Source organism: Tursiops truncatus, chromosome 1 (genome assembly GCF_011762595.2).
Source record: "Tursiops truncatus isolate mTurTru1 chromosome 1, mTurTru1.mat.Y, whole genome shotgun sequence".
Lineage (NCBI taxonomy): Eukaryota > Metazoa > Chordata > Mammalia > Artiodactyla > Delphinidae > Tursiops > Tursiops truncatus.
This window is the reverse complement of record NC_047034.1, coordinates 36,031,097-36,053,734: the sequence shown is the minus strand read 5'-3', so window position 1 is coordinate 36,053,734 and position 22,638 is coordinate 36,031,097. Positions and strand designations below refer to the sequence as shown.

General features: G+C 36.1%; 1 protein-coding gene across 2 annotated transcripts in view; it reads right to left on the bottom strand.

Annotated features, from left to right (window-relative positions):
- LOC101338541 (membrane cofactor protein-like) overlaps positions 1–22,638 on the bottom strand; it is a 54,290-nt gene that overhangs the window by 6,945 nt on the left and 24,707 nt on the right. Inside the window, exons 7-10 of one of the 2 annotated variants that reach the window (XM_073802687.1) lie at positions 21,663–21,710; positions 18,587–18,640; positions 18,043–18,078; positions 17,375–17,533 (exon numbers count right to left, since the gene is read on the bottom strand). In XM_073802687.1, coding sequence (XP_073658788.1) covers positions 17,379–17,533; positions 18,043–18,078; positions 18,587–18,640; positions 21,663–21,710 — 293 coding nt within the window. In that variant the 3' untranslated portion in view covers positions 17,375–17,378. Of the gene's footprint in view, positions 1–16,847; positions 17,534–18,042; positions 18,079–18,586; positions 18,641–21,662; positions 21,711–22,638 lie in introns of those variants that run through there. The other variant, XM_004329504.4, reaches the window with a different exon arrangement.

Below are 22,638 nucleotides of genomic sequence, written 5' to 3'. Positions count from 1 at the left end.
GAGGAAGGAACACTCCCAAACTCATTCTATGAGGCCACCATCACATGATATCAAAACCAGACAAAGATACTACAAAAAAAGAAAATTACAGACCAATATCACTGATGAATATAGATGCAAAAATCCTCAACAAAATGCTAGCAAACAGAATCCAACAACACATTAAAGGATCATACACCATGATTAAGTGGGATTTATCCCAGGGATGCAAGGATTCTTCAATATATGCAAATCAGTCAATGTGATACACCATATTAACAAATTGAAGAATAAAAAACATATGATCATCTCAATAGATGCAGAAAAAGCTTTTGACAAAATTCAACACCCATTTATGATAAAAATCTCCAGAAAGTGGGCATAGAGGGAACCTACCTCAATATAATAAAGGCCATATACAACAAATCCACAATAAACATCATTCTCAATTTTACAAAACTGAAAGTATTTCCTCTAAGATCAGGAACAAGACAAGGATGTCCACTCTCAGCACTGTTATTCAACATAGTTTTGGAAGTCCTACCAAGGCAATCAGAGAAGAAAAAGAAATAAAATGAATACAAATTGGAAAAGAAGAAGTAAAACTGTCACCGTTTGCAGATGACATGATACTATACATAGAGAATCCTAAAGATGCCACCAGAAAACTACTAGAGTTAATCAATGAATTTGGCAAAGTTGCAGGATACAAAATTAATGCACAGAACTCTCTTGCATTCCTATACACTAATCATGCAAAATCTGAAAGAGAAATTAAGGAAACACTCCCATTTACCATTGCAACAAAAAGAATAAAATACCTAGGAATAAACTTACCTAGGGAGAAAAAAGACTTGTATGCAGAAAACTATAAGACACTGATGAAAGAAATTAAAGATGATACCAACAGATGGAGAGATATACCATGTTCTTGGATTGGAAGAATCAATATTGTGAAAATGACTATACTACCCAAAGCAATCCACAGATTCAATGCAAACCCTATCTAATTACCAATAGCATTTTTTACAGAACTAGAACAAAAAATATTAAAATTTGTATGGAGACACAAAAGACCCCGAATAGCCAAAGCAATCTTGAGGGAAAAAAGCGGAGTTGGAGGAATCAGACTCCCTGACTTCAGACAATACTACAAAGCTACAGTAATCAAGACAATATGGTACTGGTACAAAAACAGAAATATAGATCAATGGAACAAGATATAAAGCCCAGAGATAAACCCACGCAGCTATATTCAACTAATCTATGACAAAGAAGGCAAGGATATAAAATGGAGAAAAGACAGTCTCTTCAATAAGTGGTGCTGGGAAAACTGGATAGCTACATGTAAAAGAATGAAATTAGAACACTCCCTAACACCATACACAAAAATAAACCCAAAATGGATTAGACGTCTAAATGTAAGACCAGACACTATAAAAGTCTAGACGAAAAGATAGGAAGAACACTCTCTGACAAATCACAGCTACATCTTTTTTGACCCACTTCCTAGAGTAATGGAAATAAAAACAAAAATAAACAAATGGAACCTAATGAAACTTCAAACCTTTTGCATAGCAAAGGAAACCATAAACAAGACGAAAAGACAACCCTCAGAATCGGAGAAAATAGTTGCAGACGAATCATCGGACAAAAGATTAATCTCCAAAATATATAAACAGCTCATGCAGCTCAATATTAAAAAAAACAAATAACTCAATCCAAAAATGGGCAGAAGACCTAATTAGACATTTCTCCAAAGAAGACACACAGATGGCCAAGAAGCACATGAAAAGATGCACAACATCACTAATTATTAGAGAAATGCAAATCAAAACTTATTAATGAGGTATCACCTCACACCAGTTAGAATGGGCATCTTCAGAAAATCCACAAACAATAACTGCTGGAGAGGATGTGGAGAAAAGGGAATCCTCTTGCACAGTTGATGAGAATGTAAATTGATCAGCCACTCTGGAGAACAGTATGGAGGTTCCTTAAAAAATCTAAAAATAGAATTACCATATGACCCAGCAATCCCACTACTGGGCACATACCCAGATAAAACCATAATTCAGAAAGACACACGCACCCCAATGGTCACTGCAATGCTATTTACAATACCCAGGTCATGGAAATAACCTAAATGCCCATTGACAGATGAATAGATAACGAAGTTGTGGCACATATATACAATGGAATATTACTAAGCCATAAAAAAGAATGAAATTGGGTCATTTGTAGAAACATGGATGGACCTACAGAATGTCTTACAGAGTGAAGTAAGTCAGAAAGAGGAAAACAGATATCGTATATTAACGCATATATGTGGAATCTAGAAAAATGGTACAGATGAACCAGTTTGCAAGACAGAAGTAGAGACACAGATGTAGAGAACAAAAGTATGGACACCAAGGGGTGAAAGTGTGGGAGGTGGTGGTGCTGGTGGGATGAATTGGGAGATTGGGATTGACCTTTGTACAGTAATATGTATAAAATAGACAAATAATAAGAACCTGCTATATAAGAAAAAATGAGTCAAGAAAAAAAAGAATACTTCAGTCAAAAAGAGGAAGTTCCAATTCATTTCATTCAAAGACAGAAGTTGAGTGGGTTAAATGGCTTAAGACAATACATTTCATAATTTTTCAAAATCTGATTATATTTTTTGTTGGTTTCTCTTTCATATGCCAAAAATATCCTGGTCAAGGGAAGAGATAAATGCCTTTACAGAATTAATATTTACAAGTTGAAATTGAATTTCTTTAAAAAATTAAGTAAAATGTATTTTTTCTTCTGTCAAAGAATAATTTTCCTCTCTGCACTTAAAATGAACAGATTCTGTGATTATTTCCCATTGGGCTAAAAAATTCCCCCAGCTTTGGATTCAGAGCTGTTATAAGGTAGAGAACCTAGGTAGCCTGATAAAAGGATAAGGGGGACATTACATTGTTGGCACCTATGTCAAAGCAACAGCCTATCAATTCACATTATTTTACATTAAAACAGGGAAGGTATGAGAAAACCTCAATAATCTAACACAGAGAGCAAGAATCCTAGTGTCCTCTTGGATGTCTACTGCCCACTTATCTTAGTTCAGGTTATTGATATCTAAATATTCATTGAATACTTTTCAGAAGAAAGGACATCTCTGAAAAGAAACGCAACAGAAAGAAGATACCTTTTAATGATAAAAGCAAACCTTTCTCTCATCTCTTCTAAGAAAGAAAGAAAATTTACTTGTCTGTGGCTCTCACCAGTTAGCTATTTGCTCAACAGAGGAAGGGAAAAGGGCTGAATAAAACAGTGACGTCAAACCAAAAGGAAGCAAGAGTGGCATAAAAATGGGATAAAATCAATGATAGAGGAGAAGGGAAGTAAGCTGACAATTAGGTTCATGAATTATGGCTCTCCTGATTCTCATTAGGAACTTGAAACAAGAATTTGGTGCAAGAAACTACTTTACCTTTGAGGTCTTATAGATCATCCAGCAGATAAGCAGATTCTATATTTGTGTGCAATCTTTTTAACCCTGAAAGGACTTAGCCTCAAGTGAATAATGTAAACTCTTTTTCACAGAGTGAGATTGTATGAGAAAAAGTGGTCCTGGCCTCTAGCACCCTAGAATTTGAGGTAATACGCAGAGCATGTATTGATTCCATGTAATATTGTCTCAGAAATTGATTTTATAACAAGTCATACATTTTTGGATGTATCTTAACTTTTGCATTGAGGACAGTTTCTTTCTGTAGCACAGCTGTTTTCACCTGAGGGAAGATCTCTGTAAAACTTATTAGGTGACCTCCTATTTTTCTGGGATGGATCTAAATTTTATAAATGTGTTCTCTCAGTGAATCAAATAATCTTTCTGATTTATTAGTTACTATGTAAAATGTTTTGTAGAATTCTTTGAATGCTCAAGAATTTGAAAGCCAGGTAGAAAAAATTCAAATTAATGTGATGTTTCATTTTTCCCCCCATCATTACACTCTTCAGCACCTAACTGGCAACTATCTACAGCAAGTCCAAAAAACTTCTGTAACATTCATTTAAACAGACAGGTTAAATATTACAAAGTTTCTGGATCACTCATTATTAATATAACATTAAAAATAGGCTTAAGTTATACCAAATAGTAAATATCCTTTTTGGAAGAAAATAAAAAAATATATTTTGTCACGGGTAATAAGTATATAAATTATGGAAATTATTCTAGCAAACTTAGCAAACTCTCACTTATCCTGCAATAATTTACCTGGAGTAAAGAAAATCATGCATTTATGAAAAGAAAATTACTACAAATAAGTGAAAACATTTGTTTTCTTGAAACCACACAGTCCAGACATGCAAAACAAGTTTGAGCAGTAGCAAAGGAGAGGGCAAAGGCTGTGGATTCCAAGTCTGGAAAGTATGGTAGAAGAATTCGTTAAGAAAGGAGATTTGGCTTGCCACAACTAGAGAAAGCCTGCACACAGCAACGAAGACCCAACGCAGGAGAAAGACAGAAAAAGAAAGAAATAGAAAGGAAGGAAGGAAGGAAGGAAGGAAGGAAGGAGGAAAGAAAGAAAGAAAGAAAGAAAGAAAGAAAGAAAGAAAGAAAGAAAGAAAGAAAGAAAGAAAAAAAGAAAGAAAGAAAAAGATTGGAAGGGAAAAGGAAGATGTAGATGGAGCCCATCAGACCAATTGGGATCATATTCTATTCTTAGTTGAGAGGTAAGAAACAGAAAACTGTAGCAGACTACACTAACCTTGTTGGCCATTTTTAATCAAGTATTTTAAATGATGTTTAGTGATCCTAAAAAGTGACTACTACAGTACTTCTGTACTTTGGGATGGAGGCTGCAGTAGGGCAACTGTGTTCCCAAATCATCCTAAATACAAAATTACATCAAATACATTTTCTATCCACTTTTAACAGCAATTTGGGATTATCTTTGCTCAGTATCCTGCTTCCACAGTTACTCCTAGAAATAGAGAAGTAACTGCATATATTTTACAGTCTTAAAGGAGTTTCTAAGGCAACAATAGCCGATTTGGGATATGGGGAAAGATTATGAACATTAAACAGTGTAAAGAATATAATAAAAATCTTTACTTTTTTTTAAAGCTTAGTATTACCCCACATCCTTTTTTTTAAGCATACATATTGATGAGGAGTCTTTAAAAAATCCAATTATCTTAAAGAGGATAAAAATTTGTCAGTAAGATTGATGATGTTTCTTCAAATTTCAAGAATATGGGCACATCAGTAATAGTCTACTCCTTGGTAGAGCACAGTCCAGGCCCAGCAGCATCATTACTTGGGAGGCCATTAGAGATGCACGATATCAGGCTCTGCACCAGACCTAATGAATCAGAATCTGCACAGTCCAGGCCCAGCAGCATCATTACTTGGGAGATCATTAGAGATGCAAGATATCGGGCTCTGCACCAGACCTAATGAATCAGAATCTGCATTTTAACAAGATGCCATGTGATTAATGTACATATTAGAGAAGCGCTGTTCTAAACTTTGAAAAAGAAAGGCATACCTCCCATGCATTAGAGTAACTTCAGCTATTAAAATAATACAGAACTTAAAGGGTAAGAAATGACTTCAAAGTCTGGAAATGAAACAATCCACGCAAAGAGCATAAAGCTGAGCCATTCTGTAACACTGAATTTCTAACTGCCCATGTTCCTGACATGAAAAGGATAACATATAACCAAAAAGATTTCCATGTACAGTTGATCTTTGCACAACATGAGCTTGAACTGTGTGGTCCACTTACACATGGACTTTTTTCAGTAGATAGATAAGTACTACAGTACTGCTGGATCCATGGTTGGTTGAATCTGCAAAGGCAGAACCATGGATTGGCAGTGGAGGCGGGGGAGCAAATGTAAAATTATAAAATTGTATGTGGATTTTCAACTGAGCCTCTAATCACTGTGTTGTGAAGGGTCAACTGTACTTTATATTTTACCTCAAAGGCAATTATTAATTACCCCTCCCACATTATTTTTTGAAAACAATTTTTTTCTCAAATTATGCTACCACATATAGGATTAATTATGTTTCATTGGTTAAAGATATAATGTTTCCAATATATTAAAAAAATTTAATATGGCAATTTTTGGTTTTCTTTACAAAGATAATTTAGATGCTATGTTGTAAAATATGGGCTTTTTCTTAAAATTGAGATATAGCGTTGTCTTAGCTTTAGGTGTACTCAGAATGACTTGATATATGTAAATACTGCAAGATGATCACCACAATAAGTCTTGTAAATATCCGGCACCATACATATGTACAAATTTTTTTCTTGTGATAAGAACTTTTTATACTCTCTTAGCAACTTTCAAATATGCAATACTGTATTATTAATATTAACTATAGTCACCATGCTGTACATTACATCCCCATGACTTATTTTATAACTGGAAGTTTATAAGTTTTGACTCCTTTCACATGATATGCCAACCCCCCAGCCCCTTCCTCTGGCCTCACCAATCAGCTTTCTGCATGCATGAGCTTGTCTTTTGTTTTTTAAGATTCCACATATAAATGAGATCATACGGTATTTGTCTTTCTCTATCTGACTTATTTCACTAAGCAAAATGCCCTCGAGGTCCATGTCCATCCATGTTGTTGCAAATGGCAAGATTTCATTCTTTTTTATGGCTGAATAATTCTATTATCTATCTATCTATCTATCTATCTATCTACCTATCACATTTTCTTTATACATTCATCCATCGATGGACACTTAGATTGTCTCCATATCTAGGCTAATGAATAATGTTGCAATGAATATAGGGGGGCAGATATCTTTTCAAGTTAGTGTTTTTATTTCCTTTGGATAAATACCCAGAAGTGGAATTGCTGAACTGTATGGTAGTTCTATTTTTGATATTTTGAGGAACCTCAATAGTATGAGATGATATAACATTGGGATTTTGATTTGTATTTCCCTGATGATTAGTAATGTTGAGTATCTTTTCATGCACCTGTTGGTGATCTATATGCCTGCTTTGGAAAATGTCCATCTAGATCCTATGCCCATTTTTAATAAAATTGTTTGATTTTTTACTACTGAGCTGTATCAGTTCTTCACATATTTTGGATATTAACAATTTATCAAATATATTATTTGCAATTATTTTCTGCAGTTCAGTAGCTTGCCCTTTCATTTTGTTCATGGTTTCCTTTGCTGTACAGAAGCATTTTTAGTTTGATGTAGTTCACTTGTTTATTTTGTTGCTTTTGCTTTTGGTGTGAAATCCAAAAAATATCATTGTGAAGATGTATATCAACGAGTTTCTGCTTATGTTTTCTTCTAGGAGTTTTATGATTTCAGGTCTTATGTTCAAGTCTTGAATCTACTTTGAGTTAATTTTTGTGTATGGTGTAAGATAGCAATCCAGTTTCATTCTTTTGAATGTAGCTGTTCAGTTTTCCCAACACAATTTATTGAAGAGACTCTTTTCCCCATTGTATATTCTTGCCTCCTTTGTTGTAAATTAATTGACTTTATAAACGTGGGTCTATTTCTGGGCTCTCTATTCTGTTCCATTGATCTATGTTTTTATGCCAACACTGCATAGGTGTGTGCAGAGAACACTTTCCTCTCTGAACTTCTGAGTAAACCCGGGAGGCTTTGTCTACTTGTCAAGCCTATACTTAGCCCTTGCCCTCCAGCACCTGTAGCTTTAAAAACATCTCTTCCATCACTTTGTTTCTTAGAAATGTGACTAAAGATGTAAAAAACTTCTACACAATTCAGAGGTGATTAAATTGAATAAAATGAGCTAAAAACCAAAAAAGATTTCTAGAGCATTATAATATAGTTTGAAACCACGGAGCATGGTGTCACCAGCTTTGTTCTTTCTTAAGATTGCTTTTGTGGCTTCATATGAATTTTTTAGGATTGTTTGTTCTACTTCTGTGAAAAATGCCATTGGAATTTTGATGGAGATTGCGCTGAATCTGTAGATTGCTTTGAGAATATGTTAACAATGTTAATTCTTCCAATCCATGAACATGAAATATCTTTCCATTTATTCGTCTTCTTCAATTTCTTTAATTAGAGATAATTTTCAGTGTACAGGTCTTCCAACTCCTTGGTTAAATACAGGTACTTTTCTTTTTGATGTTACTGTAAATGAGACTGTTTTCTTAATTTCTCTTTCTGATAGTTTGTTGTTAGTGTAAGAGATGCAACAGATATTTGTACATTGATTTTGTATCCTGTAACATTACTGAATTTGTTTATTAGCTCTATAAGATCTCTGGTAAAATCTTTAAGGTGTCCTACATATAATATCATGTCACCAGCAAATAGTGACAGTTTTACTTTTTCCTTTTGAATTTGGCTGATTTTATTTCTTTTTCTTCTCTGATTTCTGTGGTTAGGTATTCCAATTCTATGTTTAATAAAAGTGGCAGGAGTGGGCACCTTGTATTGTTACTGATCTTACAGGAAAAGCTTTCAGCTGATATATATATATGGCCTTTATTATATTGAGGTATGTTCCTTCAATACCCACATTACTCAGAGTTTTTATTATAAATGGATGCTGAATTTGGTCAAATGCTTTTGCCACATCTATTGAGATGATCATATAACTTTTATCCTACATTTTGTTAATGTGGTATATCACATTGATTATTTTGCAGATGTTGAACCATCCTTGCATAAATTCCACTTGATCATGATGTATGATCCATTTAATGTATTGTTGAATGCAGTTTGTGTTTTGTTGAGGATTCTTTGTGTCTAAGTTAATCAGGTTTATTGGCCATAATTTATTCTAAATCTTTCAAAAAATTGTAAATTATACCCTTAAAATTTTAATTTTTATGTTTAAAGCCGCTATTTTCTGAAGACAATGTCAATTTATACAATTAAAAAATCTTTATTGGAGTATAATTGCTTTACAATGTATTGTTAGTTTCTGCTGTATAACAGTGAATCAGCTATATGTATACATATATCCATATATCCCCTCCTTCTTGCGTCTCCCTCCCACCCACCCTATCCCACCCCTCTAGATGGTCACAAAGCACCAAGCTGATCTCCCTGTGCTATGCAGCTGCTTCCCACTAGCTATCTATTTTACATTTGGTAGTGTATATATGTCAATGCCACTCTCTCACTTAGTCGCAGCTTACCCTTCCCCCTCACCATGTCCTCAAGTCCATTATCTACATCTGCATCTTTATTCCTGTCCTGCCCCTAGGTTCTTCAGAACCATTTTTTTTGGATTCCATATAAATGTGTTAGCATACGGTATTTGCTTTTCTCTTTCTGACTTAATTCACTCTGTATGAGAGACTCCAGGTCCATCCACCTCACTACAAATAACTCAATTCTGTTACTTTTTATGGCTGAGTAATATTCCATTGTATATATGTGCCCCATCTTCTTTATCCATTCATCTGTTGATGGACACTTAGGTTGCTTCCATGTCCTGGCTATTGTAAATAGAGCTGCAATGAACATTGTGGTACATGATTCTTTTTTGAGTTATGATTTTCTCAGGGTATATGGCCAGTAGTGGGATTGCTAGGTCATATGGTAATTCTAGTTTTAGGTTTTTTTTTTTGTTTGTTTGTTTTTTTGCTGTACGCGGGCCTCTCACTGTTGTGGCCTCTCCTGGTGCGGAGCACAGGCTCTGGACGCACAGGCTCAGCGGCCATGGCTCACGGGCCCAGCCGCTCCATGGCATGTGGGATCCTCCCGGACCGGGACACGAACCCGTGTCCCCGGCATCGGCAGGCGGACTCTCAACCACTGCGCCACCAGGGAAGCCCTAGTTTTAGTTTTTTAAGGAACCTCCACACTGTTCTCAATTGGCTGTATCAATTTACATTCCCACCAAGTGTGCAAGAGGGTTCCCTTTTCTCCACACCCTCTCCAGCATGTACTGTTTGCAGATTTTTTGATGATGGCCATTCTGGGTGTGAGGAAATACCTCATTGTAGTTTTGATTTGCATTTATCTAATGATTAGTGACATTGAGCATCCTATCATGTTTTTGTAGGCAATCTGTATATCTTCTTTGGAGAAATGTCTATTTGGGTTTTCTGCCCCTTTTTGGATTGGGTTGCTTGCTTTTTTGATATTGAGCTGCATGAGCTACTTGTATATTCTGGAGATTAATCCTTTGTCAGTTGCTTCATTTGCAAATATTTTCTCCCATTCTGAGGTTGTCTTTTTGTCTTTCTTATGGTTTCCTTTGCTGTGAAAAAGCTTTTAAGTTTCATTAGGTCCCATTTGTTTATTTTAGTTTTTATTTCCATTTCTCTAGGAGGTGGGTCAAAAGGGATCTTGCTGTGATTTATGTCATAGAGTGTTCTGCCTATGTTTTCCTCTAAGAGTTTTATAGTGTCTGGCCTTATATTTAGGTCTTTAATCCATTCTGGGTTTATTTTTGTGTGTCGTGTTAGGGAGTGTTCTAATTGTATTCTATTACATGTATGGGTCCAATTATCCCAGCACCCCTTATTGAAGAGGCTGCCTTTTCTCCATCACATACTCTTGCCTCCTTTATCAAAGATAAGGTGACCATATGTGCATGGGTTTATCTCAGGGCTTTCTATCCTGTTCCATTGATCTATATTTCTGTTTTTGTGCCAGTACCATACTCTCTGGATTACTGTAGCTTTGTAGTATAGTCTGAAGTCAGGGAGCCTGATTCCTACAGCTCCGTCTTTCATTCTCAAGATTGCTTTGGCTATTTGGGGTCTTTTGTGTTTCCATACAAAGTGTGAAATTTTCTGTTCTAGTTCTGTGAAAAATGCCATTGGTAGTTTGATAGGGATTGCACTGAATCTGTAGATTGCTTTGGGTAGTAGAGTCACTTTCACAATGTTGATTCTTCCAATCCAAGAACATGGTATATCTCTCCATCTATTTGTATCACCTTTAATTTCTTTCATCAGTGCCTTATAATTTTCTGCATACAGGTCTTTTGTCTCCTTAGGTAGGTTTATTCCTAGGTATTTTATTCTTTTTGTTGCAAAAATAAATGGGAGTGTTTCCTTAAATTCTCTTTCAGACTTTTCATCATTAGTGTATAGGAATGCAAGAGATTTCTGGGCATGAATTTTGTATCCTGCTACTTTACCAAATTCATTGATTAGCTCTAGTAGTTTTCTGGTGGCATCTAGAATTTTCTATGTATAGTATCATCTCGTCTGCAAACAGTGACAGTTTTACTTCTTCTTTTCCGATTTGGATTCTTTTATTTCTTTTTCTTCTCTGATTGCTGTGGCTAAAACTTCCAAAACTATGTTGAATAAGAGTGGTGAGAGTGGGCAACCTTGTCTTGTTCCTGATCTTAGTGGAAATGCTTTCAGTTTTTCACCATTGAGGATGATGTTGGCTGTGGTTTTGTCATATATGTCCTTTATTATGTTGAGGTAAGTTCCCTCTATGCCTACTTTCTGGAGGGATTTTATCATAAATGGGTGTTGAATTTTGTCAAAAGCTTTTTCTGCATCTATTGAGATGATCACATGGTTTTTATCCTTCAATTTGTTAATACGATGTATCACATTGATTGATTTGCGTATATTGAAGAATCCTTGCATTCCTGGGATACACCCCCACTTGATCATGGTGTATGACCCTTTTAATGTATTGTTGTATCCTGTTTGCTAGTATTTTGTTGAGGGTTTTTGCATCTATGTTCATCAGTGATATTGGCCTATAGCTTTATTTTTTTGTGACATCTTTGTCTGGGTTTGGTATCAGGGTGATGGTGGCCTTATAGAATGAGTTTGGGAGTTTTCCTCCCTCTGCTATATTTTGGGAGAGTTTGAGAACAATAGGCTTTAGCTCTTCTCTAAATGTTTGATAGAATTCGCCTGTGAAGCCATCTGGTCCTGGTCCTTTGTTTGTTGGAAGATTTTTAATCACAGTTTCAATTTCAGTACTTGCGATTGGTGTGTTTATATTTTCTATTTCTTCCTGTTTCAATCTCGGAAGTTGTGCTTTTCTAACAATTTTTTCATTTCTTCCAGGTTGTCCATTTTATTGGTATATAGTTGCTTGTAGTAATCTCTCATGATCCTTTGTATTTCTGCAGTGTCAGTGGGTACTTCTCCTTTTTCATTTCTAATTCTGTTGATTTGAGTCTTCTCCCTTTTTTTCTTGATGGATCTGGCTAATTGTTTATCCATTTTGCTTATCTTCTCAAAGAACCAGGTTTCAGTTTTATTGATCTTTGCTATTGTTTCTTTCATTTCTTTTTCATTTATTTCTGATCGGATATTTATGATTTCTTTCCTTCTGCTAACTTGCGGTTTTTTGTTCTTTTTCTATAATTGCTTTAGATATAAGGTTAGGTTGTTTATTTGAGATGTTTCTTGTTTCTTGAGGTAGGATTGTATTGTTATAAGTTTCCCTCTTACAACTGCTTTTGCTGCGTCCTATAGGTTTTGGGTCGTCATGTTTTCACTGTCATTTGTTTCTAGGTATTTTTTGATTTCCTCTTTGATTTCTTCAGTTATCTCTTGGTTATTTATTAGTGCATTGTTTAGCCTCCATTTGTTTGTATCTTTTACAGTTTTTTCCTGAATTTTTTTTTTTAAAGAAGATGTTGGGGGTAGGAGTTTATTAATTTATTTATCTATTTTTGCTGTGTTGGGTCTTCGTTTCTGTGCGAGGGCTTTCTCTAGTTGTGGCAATTGGGGGCCACTCTTCATCGTGCTGCACGGGCCTCTCACTATCGTGGCCTCTCTTGTTGTGGAGCACAAGCTCCAGACGTGCAGGCTCAGTAGTTGTGGCTCAAGGGCCTAGTTGCTCCGTGGCATTTGGGATCTTCCCAGACCAGGGCTCAAACCCGTGTTCCCTGCCTTAGCAGGCAGATTCTCAACCACTGTGCCACCAGGGAAGCCCTTTCCTGAAATTGATATCTAGTCTTATAGCATTGTGTTCAGCAAAGATACTTGATACAATTTCATTTTTTTTATATTTACCAAGGCTTGATTTGTGACCCAAGATATGATCTATCCTGGAGAATGTTCCATGAGCACTTGAGAAGAAATGTATTCTGTTGTTTTGGGAATGAATGTTCTATAACTATCAATTAAGTGCCTCTTGTTTAATGTGTCCTTTAAAGCTTGTGTTTCCTTATTTATTTTCATATTGGATGATCTGTCCAGTGGTGAAAGTGGGGTGTTACAGTCTCCTACTATTATTGTGTTAGTGTCGATTTCCCTTTTATGGCTCTTAGCATTTGCCTTATGTATTGAGGTGCTCCTATGTTGCATAACAATTGTTATTTCTTCTTCTTGGATTGATCCCTTGATCATTATGTAGTGTCCTTCTTTGCCCCTTGTAATAGTCTTTATTTTAGTCTATTTTGTCTGATATGAGAATTTGTACTCCAGCTTTCTTTGATTTCCATTTGCATTGAAAATCTTTTTCAATCCCCTCACTTTCAGTCTGTATGTGTCCCTAGGTCTGAAGTGGGTCTCTTGTAGACAGCATATATATGGGTCTTGTTTTTGTAACCATTCAGCGAGCCTGTGTCTTTTAGTTGGAGCTTTTGTGTGTGTGTGTGTGTGTGTGTGTGTGTGGTATGCGGGCCTCTCACTGTTGTGGCCTCTCCCATTGCAGAGCACAGGTTTCGGACGCGCAGGCTCAGCAGCCATGGTTCATGGGCCTAGCTGCTCCGCAGTGTGTGGGATCTTCCTGGACCGGGGCATGAACCTGTATCCCCTGCATCGGCAGGCAGACTCTCAACCACTGTGCCACCAGGGAAGCCCTTAGTTGGAGCATTTAATCCATTTACATTTAAGGTAATTATCAATATGTATGTTCCTATTACCATTTTCTTAATTGCTATGGGCTTCTTTTTGTAGGTCTTTTCCTTCTCTTGTATTTCCTGCCCAGAGAAGTTCCTTTAGCATTTCTTGTAAAGCTGGTTTGGTGGTGCTGAATTCTCTTAGCTTTTGCTTGTCTGTAAAGGTTTAATTTCTCTGTCAAATCTGAATGAGATCCTTGCTGGGTAGAGTAATCTTGGTTGTAGGTTTTTCCCTTTAATCACTTTAAATATATCCTGCCACTCCCTTCTGGATTGCAGAGTTTCTTCTGAAAGATCAGCTGTTAACCTTATGGGGATTCCCTTGTATGTTATTTGTTGCTTTTCCTTTGCTGCTTTTAATATTTTTTCTTTGTATTTACTTTTTGATAGTTTGATTAATATGTGTCTTGTTATGTTTCTCCTTTGAGTATCCTGTATGGGACTCTCTGTGCTTCCTGGGCTTGATTGACTGTTACCTTACCCACAAGAGGGAAATTTTCAACTATAATCTCTTCAAATATTTTCTCAGTCCCTTTCTTTTTCTCTTCTTCTGGGATCCACATAATTTGAATGTTAGTGCATTTAATGGCCCCAGAGGTCTCTGAGACTGTCCTCAATTCTTTTCATTCTTTTTTCTGCTCTGCAGTAGTCATTTCCACTCTTTTATCTTCCAAGTCACTTATCTGTTCTTCTGCCACAGTTATTCTGCTATTGATTGCTTCTAGAGAATTTTTAATCTCATTTATTGTGCTGTTCATCATTTTTTGTTTGCACTTTAGTTCTTCTAGGTCCTTGTTAAAAGTTTCATGTATTTTCTTCATTCTATTTCCAAGATTTTGGATCACCTTTACTATCATACTCTGAATTCTTTTTCAGGTAGACTGCCTATTTCCTCTTCATTTGTTTGGTCTGGTGGGTTTTTACCTTGCTCGTTCATCTGCTGTGTGTTTCTCTGTCTTCTCATTTTTCTTAACTTACTGTGTTTGGGGTCTCTTTTTCGCAGGCTGCAGATTCATAGTTCCCATTCTTTTTGGTGTCTGCCCCCAGTGGGTAAGTTTGGTTCTGTGGGTTGTATAGGCTTCCTCATGGAGGGGACAGGTGCCTGTGTTTTGGTGGATGAGCCTGGACCTCTTCTTTCTGGTGGGCAGAACTGTGTGCGGTGGTGTGTTTTGGGGTGTCTGTGAACTTATTATGATCTTAGGCAGCCTCTCTGCTAATGGGTGGGATTGTGTTCCTGTCTTGCTAGTTGTTTGGCATGGGGTGTCCAGCACTGGAGCTTGCTGGTCGTTGAGTGGAGCAGGGTCTTCATCCTGAGACAGAGATCTCAGGGAGAGCTCTCACCGATTGATATTACTTGGGGCTGGGAGGTCTCTGGTGGTCTGATGTCCTGAACTTGGCTCTCCCACCTCAGAAGCTCAGGCCTGACACCCAGCCGGAGCACCCAGACCCTGTCAGCCACATGGCTCAGAAGAAAAGGGAGAAAAAATAGAATGAAAGAAAAAACAATAATAAAAGAAAAGAAAATAAAGTTATTAAAATTAAAAAAATTATTAAAGTAAAACAATTAAAAAGTAATGAAAGAAAAAAGAAGAGAGCAGCCAAAGCAATAAACAAATCCACCAATGATAACAAGCGCTAAAAACTATACTAAGATAAACATAAAAATCAGAAAGTAGTCAGTTGCATAAAGCAAACCCCAAGTCCACACTTGCTCCCAAAATCCACTGCCTCAATTTTGGGATGATTTGTTGTCTATTCATGTATTCCACAGATGGAGGGTACATCAAGTTGATTGTGGAGATTTAATCTGCTGCTCCTGAGGCTGCACGGAGATATTTCCCTTTCTCTTCTTTGTTCACACAGCTCCTGGGGTTCACCTTTGGATTTGGCCCCATCTCTGCATGTAGGTCGCCCTCTGGCATCTGTTCTTTGCCCAGACAGAAGGAGGTTAAAGGAGCGGGTGATTGGGGGCTCTGGCTCACTCAGGCCAGGGGGAGTGATGGGTACGGAATGCAGGGCAAGCCAGTGGCGGCAGAGGCCAGTGTGACGTTGCAACAGCCTGAGGCATACCGTGTGTTCTTCTGAGGAAATTCTCCCTGGATCACGGGGCACTGGCAGTGGCAGGCTGCACAGGCTCCTGGAAGGGGAGGTGTGGATAGTGACCTGTTCTTGCACACAGGATTCCTGGTGGCTGCAGCTGCACCCACAGCATTTCATGCCTGTCTCTGGTGTCTGCAGTGATAGCCGCGGTTCGCACCTGTCTCTGAAGCTTGTTTAGGCGGTTTTCTGAACTTCCTCTCCTCGTGCACCCTGAAACAATGGTCTCTTGACTCTTAGGCAGTTCCAGACTTTTTCCCGGACTCCCTCCTGTTTAGCTGTGGTGCACTAGCCTCCTTCAGGCTGTGTTCACGCAGCCAACCCCAGTCCTCTCCCTGGAATCTGACCTCCGAAGCTGGAGCCTCAGCTCCCAGCCCCCACCAGTCCCAGCGGGTGAGCAGACAAGCTTCTCAGGCTGGTGAGTGCTGGTCGGCACTGATCCTCTGTGCGGGAATCTCTCCGCTGTGCCCTCTGCACCCTGTTGCTGCACTCTCCTCCGTGGCTCCGAAGCTTCCCCCTCACCCACCCCCGTCTCTGCCAGTGAAGGGCCTTCCTACTGTGTGGAAACTTTTCCTCCTTCACAGCTCCCTCCCAGAAGTACAGGTCCCATCCCTATTCTTTTGTCTCTGTTTTTTCTTTTGCCCTACCCAGGTATGTGGGGAGTTTCTTGCCTTTTGCGGAGTCTGAGGTCTTCTGCCAGCGTTCAGTAGGTGTTCTGTAGGAGTTGTTTCACATGTAGATGTATTTTTGATGTATGTGTGGGGAGGAAGGTGATCTCCATGTCTTAATCCTTCGCCATCTTGAATATCCTCTGCACACTTTCTTTTTATTCTAAGCACCCCACTGATTTTTTTACTTTTACAGATAAAGAGAAAGACAAAACTAATGAGATGCCTTATAAATCCTACCCCTTTCAGTAACTTGAAGTTTAATCCCATCAGTTTTACTGCCACTTAGTAAATTAAGAGATCATAAATGGGAAATCAAATAATGCTGCTTTTAATTCCCCAGTTATATAAATAACAACTCTAAATGAAATCAAATTTTAACTACATAGCTTCTTACAGTGACCTAAATTGGACAGATAAATGGAGATTTTCATCATAAAAACTGCAGTGAATATAAATGTCAAAGTATCCAGTGAACCATTTAAAATTTCATCTTGGCCACCAGTCCAATCTAGGAAGTAGGGTACACCTAGGGTAGGGAAAATCCTCTAACAGTCCACGATTTGCTGAAGAACTTAAACCTCAAATCCCACAGAAACTTTTCCTACAGTCAGAATAGCTGATGAAATTCTGCACAAATTTCTCTGGTTGCAGTGATATTAAAAGCAGCTAAAAACATTTTTAGTAATGAAATGCAATTCAGACAGCACACTCATGCAGGCACATTTTAGGAAAACACAGCATGCAATATAGAGGACAAAAAAAAAACTGCACAAAAGTATATCAGAAGTACAAAGTTTAGAATAAGTTAGAGGAAACATGCTTTGATTTACTCTTTCATCTTCTTCTCTTCTCCTTCTCCTTGTTCTTGTTTTCCTTTTTCTCCTTTTCCTTCTTCTCTTTCTTCTCCTTCTTTTTCATATCCTTCTCCTCTTTCCTCTCACTGTGAAGACATCTGTATAAGCAGGTACAAACTACTACAACAGCAACAACTACAAGAAAACAGGAAACAAATGACATGTGACTCTGAAAATTAATCACCAAGATTCCAAACCAAGCAGAAGAAATAAACATTGGTTACATTTCTGCGGTTAGAAAATGTTATTTTCTATACATATACATTTATATTCCATCTCAACCCTTCAGTATCTAAATCCAATCCCCTGGAATCACTTAAACAGTCCACAATAAGTCAGAGTCTTTGCTTAATTTAGAAAATTACCCAAAGTATATTTGGGAAATAGACTCATATGACTAATAATTTTGAAAAAAACGTGCATCATTTAGGGTTTGTTACTAAGTGGACATGTAGAATATAAAAGAATATACAATCACCAACACAAGGTAGTATATCACAGAAAAGGTCAGGTTTTTTTAGACTGTTCTACTCAATTTCAACCTATAAAAACTACAGCAACTGAAAAGTCATTGAAAAAATAATGTGCATCTCATCTTCATATTACATTTTCATTTACGTGGTATCGAAGTTTGAGATACTTACTTGCAGTAAGAATAATCAGAGCAATGATTCCTGTATCTGAGAAAAAATGAAAACAGTTTTGAAGATATTAAGCATCTATGGGTCCTAGATAGCAGCTGTATTTTAATTTTGATCAGATCATCTAAAAACTACAGCAAAAATGTTTATCAATCTAGTTTTAGCATGTCTGCTACTGCATCCAAGTCATTTTGATCACAGAACCCTTTTAAACAGATTCCAGGTACAGGATCCACCTTGTGAAACTCTTAACAGGAGCCTCATTTTTCATTGTTTTGTGCTTTAGCTACCACACCAGGTTATTTTGTATAGGTTACTAGTACTGTTAGAATTTACTAGATTAGAGAAAATTATCTACATGTGTCTATATATACTACCACTTACATTTGTTATGGTACCTGCACTAATAAAATAACTATAAATGTCAACTATTACTAATTATTTGTGACACATTGTTTTTTCCCTACCTACAAATGATTGGAACATGATATTTCCATGTAGAACTCTAAGGCCTCATAGTACAGGGTTATTAATAACAAAATAATACCTAAATCCTCAAAGTCATCAAGTGATAGTATTTCATTGCTGGGATTGGGATATCCTAGGAAAAAAAATGGAAATAGGTAAAATGAAAGACTAAATAAAGCTTAAAGATCTATAAATTCATTGGTTTTGGTCTTGTGCCTTTTTATAATTCATAATTATAATTTAATTTTCCTTATAAATTATATTAATGTTTCCTAAAAGTTGCATCATAAAATATTATAAATTTATATCCAATGCCATCAACATTCTTCTTCCTGTCCACTGATATTCCTTGCAACTAATTCTGTGGTATAGCAAGCAAACTTATCATTAGTGTATTCCAAAAAATTAGGCTTGAATTCAATATGATTCTACTTAAAAGATAGAGGAGGGCTTAAAAATGATTTAGAAGTTGCTCTGGAGTAGAAAGACTCTTCAATATTATACAGGCCATTTATAAAATACTCATGGTTAACATCATACTCAATGTTGAAATACTAAAACTTTTTTCCCTTAAGATCAGGAACAACACAGAATTCCTGCATTTGCCACTTCAATTCAATGTAACATTGGAAGTTTGGGTCAGAACCATTACGTAAAAAAGAAGTTAAAAATATCCAGATGGGAAGGAAGAAATAAAATGATCTCTCTTTATAGATGACATGATTTTTTATATAGAAAGCTCTATAAAGATCACACATGTACACACAAACACATACACAACTGTTAGAACTAATACATAAATTCAGCAAAGTTGAAGATACAAAATGAACACACAAAAATCAGTTGTGTTTCTATACACTAACAATGAACAATCCAAAAATGAAATTAAGCAAACAATTCCATTTACAATAGCATTAAAAAGAATAAAATACTCAAATAAACTTAACCAAGGAGATGAAAGACTTGTACATTGAAAACTATAAAAATTGCTGAAAGAAAGTGAAGAAGACATAAATAAACAGAAAGACATCCTGTGGTCATGGACAGGAAGACTTAATATTGTTAAGATGTTAATACTACACAAAACAATTTACAGATTAAATGTACTCTCTATCACCATCTTGAAAATGTATTTTGCAGGAAAAGAAAAATACAACCTATAATTTATATGGAATCTCAAGGGACTAGCAACAGCCAAGACAATCTTGAAAAAGAAGAGCAATGTTGAAAGGGCTCATACTTCCTGATTTCAAAACTTACTAAAAAGCTACAATAATAAAACAGAATCGTACTGGCATAGAGACAGACATACAGACCAATGGTATAGAATATAGGGCCCAGAAATAAACCCTTGCTTATATGGTCAAATGATTGTTCACAAGGGTGCTAAGAGCATTCAATGGGGAAAGGGCAGTCTTTTCAACAAGTGATTTTTGGAAAACTGGATATCCATAAGCAAAGAATGAAATTTGACACTTATCTTACACCATATACAAAAATTAATTCAAGGGGCTTCCCTGGTGGCACAGTGGTTGAGAGTCTGCCTGCCGATGCAGGGGACACGGGTTTGTGCCCCGGTCCGGGAGGATTCCACATGCCGCGGAGCGGCTGGACCCATGAGCCATGGCCGCTGAGCCTGCACGGGCCGGAGCCTGTGCTCCGCAATGGGAGAGGCCACAACAGTGAGAGGCACGCGTACCGAAAAAAAAAAAAAAATTAATTCAAAATGAATCAAAAACAAAAGACTTAAAACTATAAAACTCTTAGAAGAAAACATAGAGGACAAATTTCATGATGTTGAACACTGGCAATGACTTTTTAGATGTGACAACAAAAGCATAGGCAACAAAAGAAAAAATAGATATATTGGACTACATCAAAATTAAAAACTTTTGTGCATCAAAGGACACTATCAACAGAGTAAAAACCAACTCACAGAATAGGCAGAAACATCTGTAAATCATACATCTGATAAGGGATTGATATTCGAAATATATTACGAATTCCTAAAACTCAATAACAACAACAAAAAGCCATTTTACAAATGGGCAAGGGACTTGAATAGACATTTCTCCAAAGAAGATATGCAAATGGTCAAGAAGCACATGAAAAGCTGCTCACCATATCACTAATCACCTCAAAACACTTGGAGAGAAGACAAGTTATTCAACAAATGGTGCTACTTTGCCATTGGATAGGGGTGGGTGGAGTGAAGAGGTACCCAATCTCATTCCACATACCATAATGAATTTCAGCTGTACCAAAGATTTAAATCCAAAGAATGCAATTAGGATGCATGGTTGAAATGTTTATATAATTTCAGCTTGAGGAAGTCCTAAAACTTTTATAAGAAAGACACAACACTCATAGCCATTAGGGAAAAGATCGATATATCCAGCTACCTATTAATGTAAAAGTTTTGCACATATAAATGACCACCAAAAGGGGAAGAGTTAAATAAAATATGATGGCATATATTAAAGTCATCATTTAAAAGGATGAGAATAAATCAAAATACAATCCCAATATAAGACATTAAGTGGAAAAATGCTAGTTTCAAAAAAATATGAATGGTATGATGCCATTTTTGTTTAAGAAAATAAACACCAAATTAAATGTATAGCTACATATATAAGGATTTTGATGTACAGAAACAGATACAAAGACACCCTAACAGTGATTAACTAAGGTAATAGGCTAGGAAGGGAGAACTAATCTTTTACTCTGTATACTTCTGTAATGTTTGAAAATTTACCAAAATATATTCATGTATAAAAATATACTCAGGTAACAAAAAGTTATAAAAAGCAACCCATATCTAAAAGTACAGTATAAAATCCTAAAAGAAAACTGACTAGTGAAAATAAAGCAAAAAACTAAACTAAACTAAACTAAAATAAAATTAAAAAAACAACCCTAGGAAAAAAGTTCACTTCACATTAAAAGGGCTTTAATTTATAGTAAGTTCAAATCAACAAAAAAAAAGTTTTAGGAACCTAATAGAAAAATGAACAAAGAACATGAATAAATAAATGTAGACAGAAAAAGTTAAGCCTCACTGATAATTAAAGAAATGCAAATTAAAATAAGACATGATTTTACACCCATCACTTTATAAATTTCTTAACTATAAGTAGGATAAAGAGTTACTGAACCTGGATATTTTGCAAGTGGAGTCTTGGTTGGATGAGTAGGCTTGTAACCTGGAAAAATAAAGTTGACTCAATTCACCATCCTTGTCAACACAAAATTATGAATTTAATTTTGGTTTTTAATTTTTTTTAAGATTATTTCTCAAAATAAATAATACACATACACTCAGAACTTTGCAATTCTACTCCTGGGTTTAACCTAAATATATATTTGTACAAGTACATAAGGATGTGTATATAAAATGTTCACTACAACTTTGTATTCTATAATGAAAATCCTAGTAGTTAACTAATTATAAATCATAAAATTTATGTATTCTTTTAAAAGATCCAAGTAGTATATTCCATAATTTTTTTCTTTTTCACTAAGGATTTCTTGGACATTTTTTCATATTAGCACATTTAGATCTGATTTAACACCATTGTATGTTGCTACTGATCCTTTTGGTATAGTCTTTCTCTAACTGATGATAAAAAATGATTGACAATCCCATAAGGAGAGTTGACTTTTGATTTTAAAAAAAGATCACTGTAGCTTCTTCTCTTCATAGGCTTTTTCTCACAAACAATTCATATCTTCTTCAAACACTAAACTGTATCAGTGTTTTATAAGTCCTTATGAAATGTTATGGTCAACTTTCAAAAGAGCATATCAACAAATATAGTATACCACAGTGTATAGGCCCACTAGGACATGGATGGGTCAATGAATATAAATTTCGTATGCAATCTTTATATATCATCCACCAAAAAAACATCTCTTTTCCCACAAAACTTCACAGCACTCACCAAGGTACTGAAGGAGGTTACTGGGTACCAGGTTTACAGGAATTATATAAGGTGTTCTAATTACCATGTTAACATGAATAATCCCCCTCAATCCTTCAAAATATCAGGGCAATAGGAAACAAATTAGATGCCAGTAACTGACATTAGTTTGAGTCATTAGACAACAGGAAACTAGAACCCATAGAAATGA